General features: G+C 44.0%; 1 protein-coding gene across 1 annotated transcript in view; it reads right to left on the bottom strand.

The window, feature by feature from the left end:
* Positions 1 to 254: 254 nt before the first annotated feature.
* The window catches only part of CCDC7 (coiled-coil domain containing 7), a 340,456-nt gene continuing 323,987 nt past the window's right edge, over positions 255 to 16,723 (bottom strand). The window contains 4 exon segments of the mRNA XM_043538840.1: positions 255 to 294; positions 5,282 to 5,358; positions 5,928 to 5,959; positions 7,738 to 7,833. Of these exon segments, the coding sequence (XP_043394775.1) occupies positions 255 to 294; positions 5,282 to 5,358; positions 5,928 to 5,959; positions 7,738 to 7,833 (245 nt within the window).

Raw genomic sequence — 16,723 nt, 5'->3', positions numbered from 1 at the left:
TTATGTTCTGTCTGTTATAATTAATATTGCTGTGCAAGTAGTTTCTTCCACAACTGTCATAAAAGGTCTGAGATCCAGATTAATCTGTAGATTGATATGTAAAGTAATAAGGCTTCCAAACCAGAGTACAGTGACAATTGACTTTTAATTTATACTATAAGCTTGTAATCACTGAACTGTTCTGCAATGAGCAAGTAAGATCGAACCACCTCAGTAACGTTTTGGATCCTTTTTTAATTCTGAAGACCTTGAGCTCAGCACACTGTAACCCTTTCCAGAAATAGAGAGTGTTTCCTGAAAACAAAACAAAGTTTTACTGTATTTTCCAGAACTTCAGAATGTACAAAATACATGAATATATATTTAAAACCACACAGTTTACTTTCTCACATAAAAAAGTTGTCTAACAGCCAAGATTGCTGTAGTGAATAATGACTCAGGGAGGTTATTATATTATTTTGTTATTGTCTAACAGTGGTCTCCAACCTTTTTATGCCCAAGATCACTTTTTGAATTTAAGGGCAACCCAAGAGCTACCCTGCCCCTTCCTTTAGGCCCTACCCTGCTCATTCCATTCCCCCCCCCCAAATCACTCGCTCTCCCCCACCCTCACTCACTTTCACTGGGCTGGGGCAGGGGGTTGGGGTTCAGGAAGGGGTGTGGACTCTGGACTGGGGCCGAGAGGTTTACAGTGTGGGAGGGGGCTCGGGGCTGAGCCTGGGCCAGGGGCTTGGGGTGCAGGAGGGGGTGAGGGGTGCAAGCTCTGGGAGGGAGTTTGGGTGAAGGAGGGGGCTTTGGGTTGGAGCAGAATGTTGGGGTACAGGAGGGAGTATGGGGTTCTGGCTCTGGGAGGGAGCTCAGAGCTGGGGCTAGGGGTGCAGGAAGTGGATATGAGGGCTGGCTCCGGGAGGCTGCAGATTGTGTGGTGGAAGAGAAATGCTGGTCCAGCATAGCTGGGCCTGCTGTACTCATGCTACTCCTGGTCTTAATGCTGCAGAGACGGTCAGAACCTGCCCACTGAAGAGGGCAGCACTTACTTTGGATGGCCCTGACCCCCACACTGCTCCCAGAAGGGACCGACGGGGCTCTGCCCCCATAGCTCCCATTGGCCACAGTTGCCTGTTCCCAGCCAATGGGAGCTGCAGGGGCAGTGCTTCCAGGTAGCAGCAGCGTGCGGAGACCCTTGTTCCTCCCCCTCTAAGGCTGAAGGGTTGCGCTGGCCACTTCCAGGAGCGGCGTGGGGCTGGGACAGGCAGGGAGTCTGTCTTAGCGGCAGACCCGGCACACCACCAGAGATCGCGATTGACTGGGAGAGTATCCAGGATTGACCAGTCAATCATGATCAACTGGTTGGTGACCACTGGTCTAACTATTAGCTTTAATGTATGGAAATGCTTAACAAGGTTGATGTAAAATTTAACTTTGTACATTCCAAAAAAAGAACAGTTACTTAGCTTACAGTAAGTGTGGGGTTTTAAGTTGTATTGGCTACACAGATTCAACTCTTGATGAGAGTATACCCCATGCATGTTAGTTCAGATTCTTTTGACCAGCACTGTCCATTGGGACAGTACCTGCACTCTAGAAGTCTCACACCATCCTGCACCCCAGTGCACATGTATGCATCCAAAGGCATAAAGGGCAAAGCAGGACCAACCATCCCTCTGTTCCTTCACCAATACAGAATCCCAAAAGTGTAGGGCAGTTAACGGAGTGGTAGGGCAGGTCATGGAATCTATGTAGACAACACATCTAGAAGAACCACAGTTACTGTAAAGGTAAGTAATCCTTTTTTCTTTGATTGTCCACATGGATTCCACTCTTGCCTGTGTGCTTGAAGATGGGTATTAGGTGTCCTACTTAAACAATGACTGCAGGACAACCCTACCATTTGAGCATCCATCTGGAATTTTCTGCCAAAAAAAAATATCTTGTGAATGTAGACTGAGGTTCAGGTAGCTGCCCTACAAATTTCAGAAACGGATGCATTAATCAAACAAGCAGCAGAGGTGGCCTGAGCTCTAGTGGAATGTGCGCTAATGTGGCTAAGTGGATCTAACTTGGCTATCTTGTAACTTGTTCTTATACAGTTGGACATTTTAATATCTATGAGGATATTGTCTAGCCTATCAGCAAAGGCCACAAATAGTCTAGGTATGTTCCTGAATAATTTTGTCCTGACACGATAATATGGAAATGCCGTTACTACATTTAGTGTATGAAGATTCTTTTCCCAGGGCTCAATGAGGCTTGGAGAAGAAAACTAAGATGAGTAAACTGCTTCACCTGGAACTCTGAAACAACTTTTGGCAAGAACTTGGGGTGAGGCCTGAGAGTAACCCTGACCCTATGAGACTCTGTATAAGGAGGATCCACTATGAGGGCCCAAATCTCCCCTTTCCTTTGAGCTGATGTAATGGCTACTATCAATGAAGAGTGCTTTTTAGTTGGTAAAGGGAACAGATTGCAAATGGCTCAAAGGGGAATGGGAGCATAAGCCCTGTTAATACTATATTGAAGTCCCAAGGAGGAGACTCCTGAACTGTGGGGGAAAATGTGAATAAGGCCCTTAAGGAATCTAGCCACTGTAGGGTGACAAAGATACATTGTAAGTAAGCCAGGCTTACTTTGATTGAACTCATTGATAGACCTTGTGTCTTTAAGTCTATCAGGTACTTTAGAATCTTTGAAGGCAGAGCTTCTGAGGTTTGAAAAGAGTGGTGAGAGCACCAGGAATGGAAATGTTTCTACTTCTGCTGTTAAGTTTTGTGAGTAGTAGGCTTCCTGCTAGACAAGAGAACTGACTAAACATTAGCAGAACAGTTTAACTCTGACTGAAAACCAGCAAGGAGTCAAGCCTAAAGGTTCAGAATCAAGGAGTTGGGATGGTTCAGGGCACCTGAGTTCTGTGACAGGAGATCTTCCTGAAGATGGAAAGTGGTTGCCGCAGACAGGTGGTGGGCGTCCGAGTACCACGCTTGCAACTGTCATGAAGATGCTATAAGGATAACTCTCGCTCCTTGTTGTCTCAGTTTGAGCAAGGTTTTGAGAATTAGAAGTTTAGCCAGGTAATCATAGAGCAGAGGCCAAGACATTAGCATGGTACCCCCCGAAGAGTTGTGGCCTATACTCCCCTGGAGCAGAAAGTGCAACATTTAGCATTGCCTGAAGTTGCAAAGAGGTCTACCTTTACGAGGCCCCAAGTAGACCCAGGCCGCCTATTTTGGGAACCAGGAATTATTTGGAATGAATTCAGGGGTAACTGGCTTGATCACTCCCCAATTGCAGGAGGGACTGGATTACCTGCTTTAGGAGAGTCTCAAGAGGCACTGAAAATCCTTAGGGCACCCCGTTTTGCCTAAGTTGGGGTCTCTGTGATACACATTGAGTTAAATTGTCCATTTGTGTTTGAAGCTCTGTATGGGCTCTTGACTCCCACAGCCCTAGTCACTTTAGTATGGTCTCAGATTCCCTCACCCCAAAAGGGGTAGTGGTAGCGGTACCCAATTGCCTAACAGCTCACCTTTTGGCTTCCCCAACCTATCCTACCCAGCCAGTATACCAGGGTCATTGTCTCCACGTAGCTGAGGTCAGATGCCAAAGCCAAGGGTCAAGCCAGAGTCATGATCAGAAGTCAAGAGGCCAGGGTCACAGCCAGGACTGGTCAGTGAGGATTAGAGGTGAAGTCTAAGGTCAGGACGAGAAGCCAGGATCAAGCATAGAGCAGGAGTACAGTGGGAACAGGAATGAGGGCAGGGGTAATGCAGGAGCCAGGGGGCAGTCACAAGCAGACTCCAACACAGCCACAACAGGAAAGCACCTTGTTGCTCAGACAAACTTCCTGTTCCTCCTCCTAGCTCAAATAGCATAGTTGGACCGATCAATGGAGCCTGGTGATTCTTCAATCATAGCTCCTGTGCATGGTGCCTTGGCTGAGGCAATAGCCCTAATAGTTTCCCAGCCAACCCAATTTCAGTAGCTATTGGGTGGAGGCCTGGATGTAACAACTGCCTGGGGACTCCCAGGCCTAGGTTCAAGACCTGGGACGTCACGTGGGGAAGCTTTTGCAATCAAGTGACCCTCTGAAATGAGAGCTTGAAATGGTTTCCTTTGGTCTTGTGGTGGATGTTCAATAAATGCAATCAACTCTGAATAGTTGTTTAAATCACATTTTGCCATCAGGGGAATGGAGTACTTTTTTTTCTCATCCCACTGCCAACAATAAGGCAAGAAGTCTGCATAAGTGGTGTTAAAACTGGAAAAAATTAACTAGAAATAGTAACTACATATATAAAAACAATAAAGAGTAAGAGAAAAGCTGTAAGTGGCAGGAAAGCTGCAATTGCTCCGTCTTTAGCCACAGCTAATTGAAAGGAACTGAACTGGTTGCAAGACTACACCTCATTATATGTCCTCGCCTGGGAATATGAGGTGCTGTTCTGCGCCAGCACTGACCTGTGGCCATTGCTATTTATAATCTCCAGTTGAGAGCATATGGACGTGCATGCACTCTATGCTAGAGCTTCCATAGGGATATATACTCAAAAAGAAGAAGAATTGGAATCTCTGGGTCAATGTAGCACAGGAGCTCATGGTGGAGTTCCTGCTCAACATGGCAATCATGCAGACTGAGGTCAAGCAAAAATCCTTTCTTTTAGGGTCCCTGGTGGCTTGCACTCAGGAGGAAAACCTTTAGGCAGGCCTCTCTAGCTCTTTGAGAAGGAGCAACATATGGAATATTGCTCAGGAATATGACCTTCTCCTACATAAGAGGCACCTGGAGTGTCCATCAAGCAACAGTGAAGCTTCACACAAGAGGCAGGTTTTGAATCCTGGAGATTTCACTTCCGCCCTATTGTTCCTGCATGTGAGGGGAGGTCTAGCCTGTAAACTAAATATCTGACAAAGTTTTGGGGGGATTGGTGTTGTTTTGCGACAATGGACAAAATGACTATCATTACCAATTATTTAATTAGCATTAGTGTTAGCTTCGAGTATTGCTATCACAGTGCACAGAGAAGGCAGCAGATACTGACAGGGTTCTCTCTTGCTGTCATAGGTCGTAAGTAGTAACAGAGATGATTGGGCTTACGCTACCCTTCACGCCCTCAGATACAGGCATGAAAACATCTAAGGTACGGGGAGGGCGGCCCCAAAAGACATTGCTGGTTAAAAAAAATATATCCAATTGGACATGCATAAGGCACACGGGCTCTAAGAGTGGCATTCATGTGAACAAACTTAACTATGATCCACATAAGTTTAATAGTCATAACAGTACTATGTACATTTATATGTAGTGAAAGTGTTTGAGACATCCCTTGCAAACCTGGAAGGCACCATCATTTGCAAGTGTACCTTATGCAACAGATCCAAGGGTAAGAGAAGAGCAATAACTTGCCAGGATTACTGGTTATCAGAGGAGTTGACTCCCTGTGCTTGGACTAAAATACATGTAGAAACATTTTAAATGTCTAAGTCTGGTCACAAATTTCTCCCAGAGTGCTCTTGAACTGATCTGTTCCTTGGTTCACATGACCAATTCTAATCCCTTAGCCACAGATTTTTCCTCCTAGTCCATATTTTCTAGTAGGGAGGGACGGAACTCTACATCTCTTATCACAATTGTTTTCTCGTAAAGTATGTGACCCCTCCCCCAAGCACCACAGTCATTTGCTAGCTTTTCCTTTCCAGTACATCTGTCACAGAGGACAAGAGAAAGGCCACAGATGGTAGAACTATGACCCTGGCACACTAGAATTAGGATTACGAGTATAAATATATAGTTTAAAATACTCAAAGCATCTTGAGTGACTCAGTCTGTTCTTCAAGAAGCCCATCTCAATTGTGTTCATTTATTTAAGAGTGCTGTTTGAATTAGTGCAGGTGAATGGTAATGTGTTTCTAAATAAATTGTATCTACTCACCTTGTATGTGTCCCGAGGACTCGGTAAGGCTCCTGAAATCAAAACAAATACTTATATCACACCCAGCATGGAAGCTTATCTATACACCTCTCCGTATTTTATGATTTGAGGTAATAAAAAGGATAACTATTGGTTTAAAAGGCTTGTATAGTACAATATTAAATCTTACTGTAATGTAAATATTAGTATTAAAATATTCTGGTATGCTGTAAAATTAATGCACATTAGTTTTATAGACTGGCATGCAAGTTAATGTAAAAAATTTTTATTGCACGGAATAAATATTTTACAATTCAGTCAGTCAACTTCATAGGTCCTATATCCAGAGCCCAGTGCAGTCACTGAGTGAGAATGTTTGTCACCATGCTTATTTAGCATCTCTCAGGCTAATTGTTGTTTGTTCTAAATTCTGACAATAAGTAGGAGCCCAATCCCAACTAGAGTATGTCAAACTGAGCATGTGCTTCAGAAACAGTTGAGGATAAGTGCTTGCTCCCTCATGACACATGTGGCTCCATGAAGAGGTAGAGCAGGATCTATCTTATCTCTTCTGGTTCCATGGAAGGAATAAAGGTGGGTTCCCTCTTACTCTTTTCCCTCCCAGCCCTGTGGATGGATGAAGGATGTCCTTCTTGTCCCTGTTGCCAGCCACTTCTGTCTCTCCCCAGACCCTGCAGAGAGGCAAATGGGGAGGTCCCTTCCTGCCCCCAATTCTGGTCACTACATCTCCATGAAATACGAAGGATATGTATGCCTCCTGTTCCCACTGCTCTGGGCTACTACCACTCGCTGTTACTCATCTTTCTCCCCAGGGGCCCTTACTCATTTCTGCTGCTCTTTCTGCCTCACCTGGCCTCATAGAGGGGTCCACAGTGTGAAGGGGACTCCTCACAGGCTCCTGGGGCTTCCTGGGCCAATACAGAGCTTGGGGGCAGGGGGTGAAAGCCCTCTGTTATCTAGTCCCCTGAATTACCCCAGCTGGATAAAGTGCATGGGGTTCAATGGCCCCATGCAGGAGCCCAGGTGGTGAAGGAGTCTCCTACCTCCATTAGGTTCCATGTGCTCCCTAGGATTTGGGAAGTGAAGGTTTTATACTGACTCCTCAAGGTCCACTGATTCTCCTAGCCTTAAATTGGGCTGTGGAGCCTACTGGCTGTTTTTTTCCCCACTTCCCTTCCTCTTCATCTTTCATCCAGCTTGGAAAGGCTAAGGGACAGAAACAGAGAGTCTCACATTGCTCCTCCCTCTCCCTCATCACTGTATGATGAGGGGGAGGGAGGGAGGAATGATACCCTCCATGGCTTAGTAAAGGGAACAAGGTCTGATAATGACCTTGTAGGGGTCGTGGGAGGGTGAAAAACTATCCTCTTTATTGACCCTGTTCCTTTCCCAAAAGTCTAGGGAAAAAATGTCTTCCTTATAGTCCCAACAGCACTTCAGTTGCTGTGTTACTATTATGTAGTCTCTTGCATGTGTGGGGAAAGATCATATGCATTGCTCCGGGAGGAGCTCATGGGTAATGGTAATGTCATTAAGCTGGTGCTTAAAACTAGGAAGTGAAACAGCTCAACACAGCAGTAAAACTCTACTTAGCGCATTGTCCAATGCGCAAATAAATACACTGAATATAACTTTCTCTGATGTCTCAATTTTAGTAATCTCTGGTGCTATACATTAGAAAAGATAGTAACACATTTTTGGACAAGTGGAATTTTTAAAGTGACAGTGGCCCTTTAATACTAACTAGAATACAAGATGACACTTATGTTAACATTACTGCACAAAAATATCAATCTAAGAAAAAGGTTACCCTTATTAAGGTCTTTATTGTGTGAAATGCAAGATTTCTTTACTATCTTCTTCTTCTGACGAATTTCAATGTCTGCTAACTGCTGAGCTTCCTTCCCTGCATATGGTATGTAAAAATCGGATAAACGGAATACAGTATATTGACACTTTGTTTAAAATTAACATAAAACAAAATAAGGTAAGTCTAACCTAATCACTTTCAAAAATATTTTGTTTCAATCCTCTATAATTAATAGTTTGGTTTAACTAGTTACACAATCCATTTTAAGAAGAGAAAAGCTACACAACACACCAATGTCATGCACAAACTCCCATTATCAAAATTAACTAATTTCCATTAAAAACTATGGGATTGTAAAATAACTCATCAGCATTCATTTTTATGGCCCAGTCTGCACTTGGATTAAAATGCTAGCTGAATCTATTTATAAACCAAGTGGTATATACAAGAAAGCTAGGTTACTTACCTCTTGGCCACCTTGGCAGATGAATGCTTTTCTGGCACACTAGTCACAACATATACAATGGGTGCAATTGCAGTTTCTTGAACCCACGGGGTGGATTTTGGCCATTATCGTGCTTTCTTTCATCAGATAAAAACTGAATTTGCTTTCTGCTTTAAAAAACTATTTCTCACAGAGTTGGCTTCATGTGTTACCTGAAGCGACTGAGCATTGAAGGAAAACCAGGGAACCTTAATAGACTTGGAGTTACATCTGATGTTATACAGATAATGGATGGTGTCATCTCTTTGCAGTAGTGCTCAATTGATTAAAATATTACATTAACTCTAATAAATTATTCCATATGGGATAGAATTATTTGATATCTGACTAATTGTAATAGAACAAAAATATACCAAGAGAAGGACTGTGTTTAAAATGAAAAAACAGGTGAAGCGTTATGGTTACTATTGCAGGGGGAGTAGCCAGTAATTTTATATGCCACAAAAGAAGTAGAGCACTGCTAAAATCTGATATATGTCAAAGCCTGCAGCAAGAGGGCCACATACAGGCCACTGCAGGGCAGGAGGGACAGCACAGTAGCACCTGTACGAAAGAGTCAGAAGGGGTCAGGAATTTTTGACAAATAGGCATGTGTGTTTAGGACATTCACCTGAAATATGGGAGACTGGAATTCAAATCCCTGATCTGGGGCAGGGACTTGAACCCCCATCTCAGGTGACTGCCCTAACCACTGGGTTATACAGGCAGTTGCTCTCTCTCTGTGAATATTTAGTTTACACAAAGTGGAACAGCTCCAAAAAGAGCTCAAAAGAGACCCACCCCAGAATACCAGGTGCTTAGGGCACTCACCTAGAATGGGGGTTCACATCCTTGCTCTAAATGAGGCAGATTAGGGAGTTGAACCCAGCTTTTCCATACCCCATGTGAATTCCCTAACCCTGGGGCTAATGGCTGTTCTGGGAGGATAACTGGCTGGCTGGCTCTCTTTCTCTTCACAAGAAAGGGCTGATGCTCCTTAGTCATCTAATTCTAGGAGAGGGTGCACAGCTGAGAATCCTGAGCAGAGTGAGGTACCTAAAACCCAGATCGGTGGGAGGTAGGCAGCTAAACAGCTTTGACGTTCTGGTTGTGAGCTCCACTCCTTTCCTCCATATTTCACTTTTGGCTATCTTAGGTGGCTCCCTGTTCAGCTTGCTGGTTTCTGAGAATCCCTTGCTTAAACGCCTAACTCTCCCCAGACATGGTATGGGGAGCCTACCTGCCTAACTCAAGGCCAAGAATTCCATTAGGTGGCAGGATGCCTAAGTACCTTTGTAAAGCTGAGCTTTAGTGAATGTAGGGGTGAAAATACAGTATGATCCTAAACTGGGCATGACAGGCAGATATCACAGCCACATGGACTCTTAACTGAGCTAACAGAAAGCCCTCTTTCAGAGCTAAATAGTAGAAATAGGGGCCTCTAGAGGATGAAGGTCATGTTGAGTGACCCAAACAGAAAAACCTCTTTCCACTTAAACTTATGTGAGTCACATGGAGGTTTTTGTACTTTGAATCAGAATGTTTTGCACTGCAGATGGTATCTTCCATCACTCATATGCAGCCAACCAATCTCCAAGACATCAGATTAAGAAAATGAGGGTTGGGGTGCAGGATCTGGCCCTGCTTCTGTGAGATACCACCTCTAATTACCTTACCAGATGTTATCAACAGGTGTATCAGATCTAAGTACCAAAACCATCTAGACCATGCTGGTGAGTTCATTATTACATAGGACTTGTCCTGTCTCAGCTTTCTGACTACTCTGAGAGTTAAAGGGAATGGTGGAAAGGCATATCAGCCTCTTGTCCATGGAACCAGGAACACAACCGGAAGGGAATGTGGGCTTGCACTCCACCTGGAACAGACTAGCTGGCACCTTTTGTTCAAGTTGGTGGCAAAAAGGTCTATATCTGGAAGTTGCCATTTATGGAAAATTTGATGGACTGATAAAGCATTTGTGATAGATAATGATTCCATCTTCTAGATTGTTCTGAGTGCCTAAGCAATGCAGGGCTATAGGATTAATTTGATGTTGAATGCACAAATTCTATACTTGAATCACCTCCTGACAAAGGAAAGCTGACCTTGCTCCTTCCTCCATGTAGATATGGATGGCAATGATATTGTCTGTCAGGTATTGCCTAGCCTTGAAGCAGAGACAGGAAAGCTTTGCATGCTAAGCTAATGGCATTCAACTCCAGCACATTTAGGTGCAGTCAAGAGTCTCTTGAGGACTAAAGACCTTGCGTCTGAAGGTGATCCAAGTGAACTCACCAACCTTGTTTGGATGCACACATTACCAAGGTTTAGGTGGGTAAAGGCAAAGCACATGGGATCCCTATGCAGACTTGATATCGGTACATTCACTGTACAGGGGAAGATACGTTTTATTGGGGAACGAACAGATATTTGTCCATACAGTGCATGAGGAGTTGACAAAACTGATTTCAGCCATCTCTGAAGGGGACAGATATGGAGTCAGCATGCAGTGTCACAAAGGTGTATAAAGCCACAGAAGCTGAGGCTTTCTCTAGCTGAAGTCCTAGCTGATTCTGTAGCTTTATGATGAAGTTCAGCCTAGTTTGTAATCTCTCCAGTGGACAATAAAATCTGGCTAATTTTGAGTCTAGAATCAGTCTAATGAACTCTATCCTGTTCACCAGGACCTTAAACAATGTCCCTCACCACTGCCTGATGTTGCATAAGCCCTTTTGGACCTACGCATTTAACCTTCAACAATGCAACTTCAACCTTAATGGAGCTTGGAAAGCCGAATGGAGTTTACAAGAGGTCACAAGTAGACATCCCGTGAAAAACCTGATGCAGAAGATCCCTGGGTTTGATCTCCCACAAAGTTAATGGGCAACCCTAAACCGTATCTGCACAGACCATGGTAGATGTGGATACTTGCTGCATAAATGGAAAAATAAGGACTCCAGTGCGCGACTGTGGTCACGTAGAACAGACCATGGAACATATAACAACTCAATGCCCGATTCACAAATATGAAGGAGGCATCACAGCAATACACTCTGCTACTCTGGACACAATTATCTGGCTTAACCATCAATATGTAAAATTATACTTGTTTCTGTACATTTACATCAGCCATATGAAAAAGAAGAAGAATGAACTCTATCATCTGAGTGGGAGTAAAAGAGTTTTCCATAGTTCACCCTGACTCCTAGGATGGTAAACAGGTGGAGAATTGTGCTTATGGAGTTGGTTACTTGCTGAGGAGATTTGTCTCTAAATAGTCAATCACCAAGATAAGTGTAAATATTAGGGCTGTCAAGTGATTAATCATGATTAATGTTCAATTCCCACCATAAGACAGAGTGATTTCCCATGTGTTGGATGGACACATAGCAATATGCATTCTAAAGGCTGAGAGCCATGAACCAATCCTGCGGAGCTAGGGAAGGATTTATGGAAGGCAGGATGCCAATTCTGAACTTGAAATGATGGATGAGTTTATTGTGATTGAGGTTGAGAATGGGATGCTACCTTTTTTCTTTATTTTGGAATAAGAAAATGAGAATAAACCCCCCTGCTCATGAACTCAGCGGGCACTGCCTCCACTGCCCCAAATTGTGAAACAGAATCTATCCCTTGTTTTAACAACGTCTCATCAGAGGCATCTCTGAGGAGGGACAAGGAAGGAGGGTGGTGGATTGGCGAGGACCGAAACTGGGCCAAATAGCCCTACTGAGGATTGCAAACTCAATGGCCCATAGTGATCCTATCCCAGGCCTCTGGGGTGAATTAAAAGGTGGTTGCCAAATGAGGTGGGGAGAACAGCTACAGACACCCAGATATCAAAACAGGACTCTCAGCTGTGATGTCAAGCTTGCTGCCTAGATGAAGACACAGCCTGAACTTCTTTGCTGGAAACAAGATTTTTCTAGGAGGTTCAGTTGATTTCTGCTGGTAGGAATATGTCAATTAAGGATGCTGTCTAAAGAAGCTTTGAGATCTATTTTGTGTCCTCCTTTGAGCCAGAGTAAAAAGGCCCAAGGACCAATGGGTTGCTTTGAAATTGTTAAGGAGTGAAGTGCCTCACCCATCATAGACTTGAATAACTTGGAACCCTGGATGGCAGATCCTCACTAGCAACTTGCATTACTTTTGGAATACCTAATGATTGTAACTGGGAAGCGCCATGTATAGCAATTGATGTAGTCATAGCTCTAGCCGTTCCATCTTAAGCATCTAGGACAGCCTTAAGAGAGGTCTCCAATCAACTGGCTATCTGAGAGAATCTACTTCAATACATCTCACAAATCCTGTGATAGCCTATCCATAATGTTCCATAGCACATAATGGAATTTGCCTACAAATGCTTGGTATAGGTCTGCAGAGCCCAAGGTCTTCTTTCGCCCAGGAAGTCTTGCTTTTTAAGATCTTTTTCCTTTGATGCTGTGACATTTTATGAAAATATGCAAATATGTGTGAATATAATGTACTGGAATATGCTTCATGCAAAAGGTCTCTTGTAAGGTATCATTACAAAGCTTATAATCTGAGTGTGGTTATCCTATTTGTATAAATGTATCACTCTTGTTTCTGAAACTCAAAATATGAAATATAAGCCTGAGGGCCTATTGTAGTTATGCAAAGCGTGGGCCATTAATGGTGGTTTGGAATCTTGATGGCTCCCATCAACCAGGACAATTGACTGTGGATGGCTCTGTTTGCTTGCAGGCCTTCCTGTGAGTGAGGCTGGGAGGAATGAGGGCTTGGAGTCTTACAGTGACATGTAATCATGTCACCTGAGCTGGAATCCATCTTTATCCTGGTGCTTTTCCATTTAGAAGGAGGAGTGGGAACCCAGAGAGGGACAAAGGATTCCCGCCTTGTGCAAAAGATATATAAGGAGGAGGAACAGAACAAAGGGGGCTGCAGTCATGAGAAATCCCCTAGCTACCACTTGAGCTGGTACAAGAGCTGTACCAGGGGAAAGAAGTGTGCCTAGACTAGGAAGGTGTCCAGACTGTGATAGAAACTTATTGAAACATCTCACAGGGTGAGATGTTATCTGTATTCAGTTTTCTTACTGTATTAGGTTTAGACTTGTGTGTTTTATTTTATTTTGTTTGGTAATTTACTTTGTTCTATTACTTGGAACCACTTAAATCCTACTTTTTGTATTTAATAAAATCACTTTTTACTTATTAATTAACCCAGAGTATGTATTAATACCTGGGGGGTGGGGGGCAAACAGCTGTGTATATCTGTCAGTGTTATAGAGGGTGAACAATTGAGGAGTTTACCTTGTATAAGATTTATACAGGGTAAAACAGATTTATTTGGGATTTGGACCTCATTGGGAGTTGGGCAGCTGAGTGCTGGAGACAGGAACACTTCTTAAGCTGTTTTCAGTTAAGCCTGCAGTTTGTGTTCAAACCTGGGTCTGGGTTTGTAGCAGGCAAGCATGTCTGGCACAACCAGGCAGGGCTCTGAAATCCCAAGCTGGCAGGCAAAGTAGGGGCAGAAGTAGTCTTGGCACATCAGTTGGCAGCCCCAAGGGGGTTTCTGTGATCCAACCCGTCATAGATGCCATCTTAGGAGGTCTCTGCTCTTAGATTTTTCAGGCACTGCAGCAACTACCAGTGAATCAGAAGTAGGGTAAGTATAAAAATATTCAAAGCCCTTACGTGGGACCAAGCAACAAGTACCTGCTCTTTTAGAGCTGTCAAATCAAGGCTGGCATCTGCCGTAAGTCTTTGTCTGGTTCAAGGATGCCATCACAAATGACCATGGCCAATCTAAAGAGATCTCTAATGTATCTTCCATGCATTTTAACAGATCGTGAAAGACCTTAAAATCGTCTGTTGTAGGAGGCACAGCTGGGTTAATTGCATTGTCACAATCCCTGGGTATGTTGTCCTTGCCGAAATCACTTTTCCAATCCCCTTTCAAGTGGCAGGCCCATGCCTCCACTTCTGAGATATAGGGCCTCACAGCCCAACCATTCTGCAACTCAGTCTTCAGATTATATCTCCCGGTAACATGCCATGATTCTTATCAGATCCAATGGACTTGGCACCTGTAAGAGTTCTCCTTTGGGAGCCTTTGGACAGTGATAAAACAGAAGCAGCTACTCCAAAACAAAGTATGCTTTATTTTGCCCAAAAGATACTGTGGCAAATTGCTGGTACTACTATGATGGGTCCTGCGCTCTCTCTTTTTGGGGTGTGTGTGTGTGTGTGAGCTGTTTCTTGCCCCTGATCTGGGGCATCAACTGTCCCACTACTATCCCAGAGAAGGGGAGTGAAGAGGGAGGGACCTGGGCCCGCCCTCTACTCTGGGTCCCAGACCAGAGGCCCTAGGGATAGTAGCAAACCACTTGAACTAGCAATTCCTTCCCCTGGGCTACTTCCCTCTCCGGCCCTTCAGCTTGTGGGGCTTCCTGCCTTCTCTCTGCTTAAGCCAGGTTTCTCCCAACGCCTTGTGTCTGTGGAGTCCCTCTGTTCTGCACAAGCTGGATTTCCCTTCACCTAGGGTCTTGGTCTTCTGGCCTGCTACAGCACTTCTCCAAGCTCTCCTCTGCTTCCTCCAAACTGCTCTCTGCTCCAACACCAAACCACTCTGCTTCAACTCCTCCCACTGTCTGATTGAAGCACGGTTTTTTTTTTTTAATCAGGTGACTGGCTTCAGGTGCTCTAATTAATCTATAGCAACTTCTCTTCCCTCTACAGAGAATAAGGCTCTTATCAGCCTGGGGCTTACATATCTCCCCTCTATCACCCTCCTGCTGCCCCTCTGGCCATGCTGTATCACAGTACAGCATGTACAGTGCTTAGAGAAGTGGATTTAAAACAACAAAGAGGTCTACATGCTTATTGTCCTACCCATGCTTGACACATCTCTCAATGCCTTAGTTAGATATAATTTAACCTTAGTGTCCCCTATTCTTTTGGGGACCAAGTTGTAGCCTGCTTGCTGCAGACCCTAGCTTGCAGTCAGTCTCTAGATCAGCCTGCAACATGGTTTCTCTGTCTGCTTACAGTTAAGTTGACCATTTCACCCCTCCCTTTCTGCCACAGACATCTTTTTATAGATTAGTTTATTTGGCACTCTTCTCAGCCTTGACATAACAGCCCTGTTTTCAGGGTGGGATCTGAGGAGTCCCTCTTCATGGCTATAAGTGTGTCTGTTGTGTTTGAGGGGAGGCTCCTTATCTGGGCCATTGTTTTACCTCTCCTGCCTTCCCCCCCCCCCCCTTTTTTTTTTTTAACAGCTCCATTTTATCTAATATGACACAGATACACTGACAGGTATGGGATATTTATAAAAAAAAAATACAGTTATTTCCCAGTTCTCCACAGGCCTTATAAAATAAAGATTCATAGAAAGGACCACTGATCTTCTAGTCTGACTCCCATATACTACAGTCCAGAGACCTTCCCCAGAAATAATTCCTAAAGCATAACTTTTAGAAAAACATCCAATCTAGATTAGATTAGTGATGGTGATTCCACCATGACCCTTGGTAAATTATTCCATTGGTTAATTATGCATTTAAAAAATTATGCCTTATTTCCAGTCTGAATTTATCTAGCTTCAACTTACAGATATTGGGTCATGTTATACCTTTCTCTGCTTGACTGAAGAGCCCATTTTTAACTAGTTGTTCCTAGCTTTCTTCCAGCAACTAATGGAAGTTACTAGATTGCAGGTCCTGGTTCTCATGGGAGACTTCAATCACCCTGATATCTGCTGGGAGAGCAACACAGCGGTGCACAGACAATCCAAGAAGTGTAGGGGACAATTTCCTGGTGCAAGTGCTGGAGGAACCAACTAGGGGCAGAGCTTTTCTTGACCTGCTGCTCGCAAACCAGGAAGAATTAGTAGGGGAAGCAAAAGTGGATGGGAACCTGGGAGGCAGTGACCATGAGATGGTAGAGTTCAGAATCCTGACACAAGGAAGAAGGGAGAGCAGCAGAATATGGACCCTGGACTTCAGAAAAGCAGACTTTGAATCGCTCAAGGAACTGATGGGCAGGATCCCCTGGGAGAATAATATGAGGGGGAAAGGAGTCCAGGAGAGCTGGCTGTATTTTAAAGAATCCTTAGTGAGGTTACAGGGACAAACCATCCCAATGTGTAGAAAGAATAGTTAATATGGCAGACGACCAGCTTGGCTTAACAGTGAAATTTTTGCTGATCTTAAACACAAAAAAGCAGCTTATAAGAAGTGGAAGGTTGGACAAATGACCAGGGAAGAGTATAAAAATATTGCTCAGGCATGCAGGAGTGAAATCAGGAAGGCCAAATCACACCTGGAGTTGCAGCTAGCAAGAGATGTTAACAGTAACAAGAAGGGTTTCTTCAGGTATGTTAGCAACAAGAAGAAAGTCAAGGGAAGTGTGGGCCCCTTACTGAATGAGGGAGGCAACCTAGTGACAGAGGATGTGGAAAAAGCTAATGTACTCAATGCTTTTTTTGCATCTGTCTTCACAAACAAGGTCAGCTCCC

The sequence above is a fragment of the Chelonia mydas genome, chromosome 2 (genome assembly GCF_015237465.2).
Source record: "Chelonia mydas isolate rCheMyd1 chromosome 2, rCheMyd1.pri.v2, whole genome shotgun sequence".
NCBI lineage: Eukaryota > Metazoa > Chordata > Testudines > Cheloniidae > Chelonia > Chelonia mydas.
Note: the sequence above shows the minus strand (reverse complement) of the source record. Positions and strands in the feature narration are given on the sequence as shown.